Here is a 958-nt window from a genome sequence, read left to right on the forward strand (position 1 = left end):
AACTCTCGCCGCGTAGACCCAAAGCAAAACCCCATTCGCTCCTCCGCAACCGCTCCTCCCACCCCCAAAAAGCTAAACCCCAAACCGCAAGCCGCAAACCCCAAACCCCAAACCCTAAACCCTAAACCCTAAACCCTACCTGCGGGTTTTTGGGCCAGCGCGGGCCTCATCTTCCGGGCCATTCCGAGGTCTGCAATCTTGAGAACTGCAACGCCTTGCTGCAGCAGCTTCTCGCCGTCAGCAGCAGCAGCAGCAGCAGCAGCAACTAAAATGTTTTCTGGCTTTATGTCCCGGTGCACTATTCCGCGCCCGTGCAGCCGAGCCACCCCTGCGCACACCCAACCCCCAAACCCTAAACCCCAAACCCTAAACCCTAAACCCTAAACCCTAAACCCTAAACGGTGGTTTACCCCCCCCAAACCCCAAACCCCAAACGGCGCTTAACGCGCACCCCCCAAACCCCAAACGGCGGTTCCCCCCAACCCAACCCAAACCCCAACCCCAAACCCCAAACCCCAAACCCTAAACCCTAAACCCTAAACCCTAGACCCGCCGTTGAGGAGCTGCCAGGCGTAGAACTTGAGGGCGGAAAGGGAAAAGAGGTTTTGAGAATGCAAAACCCTCGCGAAAGTGGCCAAGTCGGAGCAGCACTTTTCGAGGACCAAAACCCCAGCTGTCTGTACACCCGAGAGGTAGAGTTCCGCGAAGGGTTTGGAGAAGGTGACGCAGCAGCTGAGTCCGTAAACCCTCGGGAGGTTTGCAAACCCTAAACCCTCGCTTTCCAAAACCCCCAGCTCCCCGTACAGGCTCAGCTCCCGCACCAAGTCTGCTGTTGCGCCTTCCTTCTTGAAGTTCGGCAGCAGCAGCAGCTTTGCTGCGTAGCGCTGCCCCCGCGGCAGCGCTGCTGCTGCTGCTGCTGCTGCTGCGCTGCTGCTGCTGCTGGCGGCGGACGCCGCGG

At 59.3% G+C, this 958-nt stretch overlaps 1 protein-coding gene across 1 annotated transcript in view; it reads right to left on the bottom strand.

The window, feature by feature from the left end:
* Window positions 1-328, bottom strand: part of ETH_00042720 (CMGC kinase, putative) — a gene marked incomplete at both ends in the record, with an annotated part of 1,723 nt that extends 1,395 nt beyond the window's left edge. The window contains 2 exons of the mRNA XM_013374592.1: window positions 1-2; window positions 140-328. Coding sequence (XP_013230046.1) covers window positions 1-2; window positions 140-328 — 191 coding nt within the window. The remainder of the gene's footprint in view (window positions 3-139) is intronic.
* Between the last annotated feature and the right edge of the window lie 630 nt (window positions 329-958).

Source organism: Eimeria tenella, genomic scaffold (genome assembly GCF_000499545.2).
Source record: "Eimeria tenella Houghton genomic scaffold, Eth_scaff2163, whole genome shotgun sequence".
Classification (NCBI taxonomy): Eukaryota; Apicomplexa; class Conoidasida; order Eucoccidiorida; family Eimeriidae; genus Eimeria; species Eimeria tenella.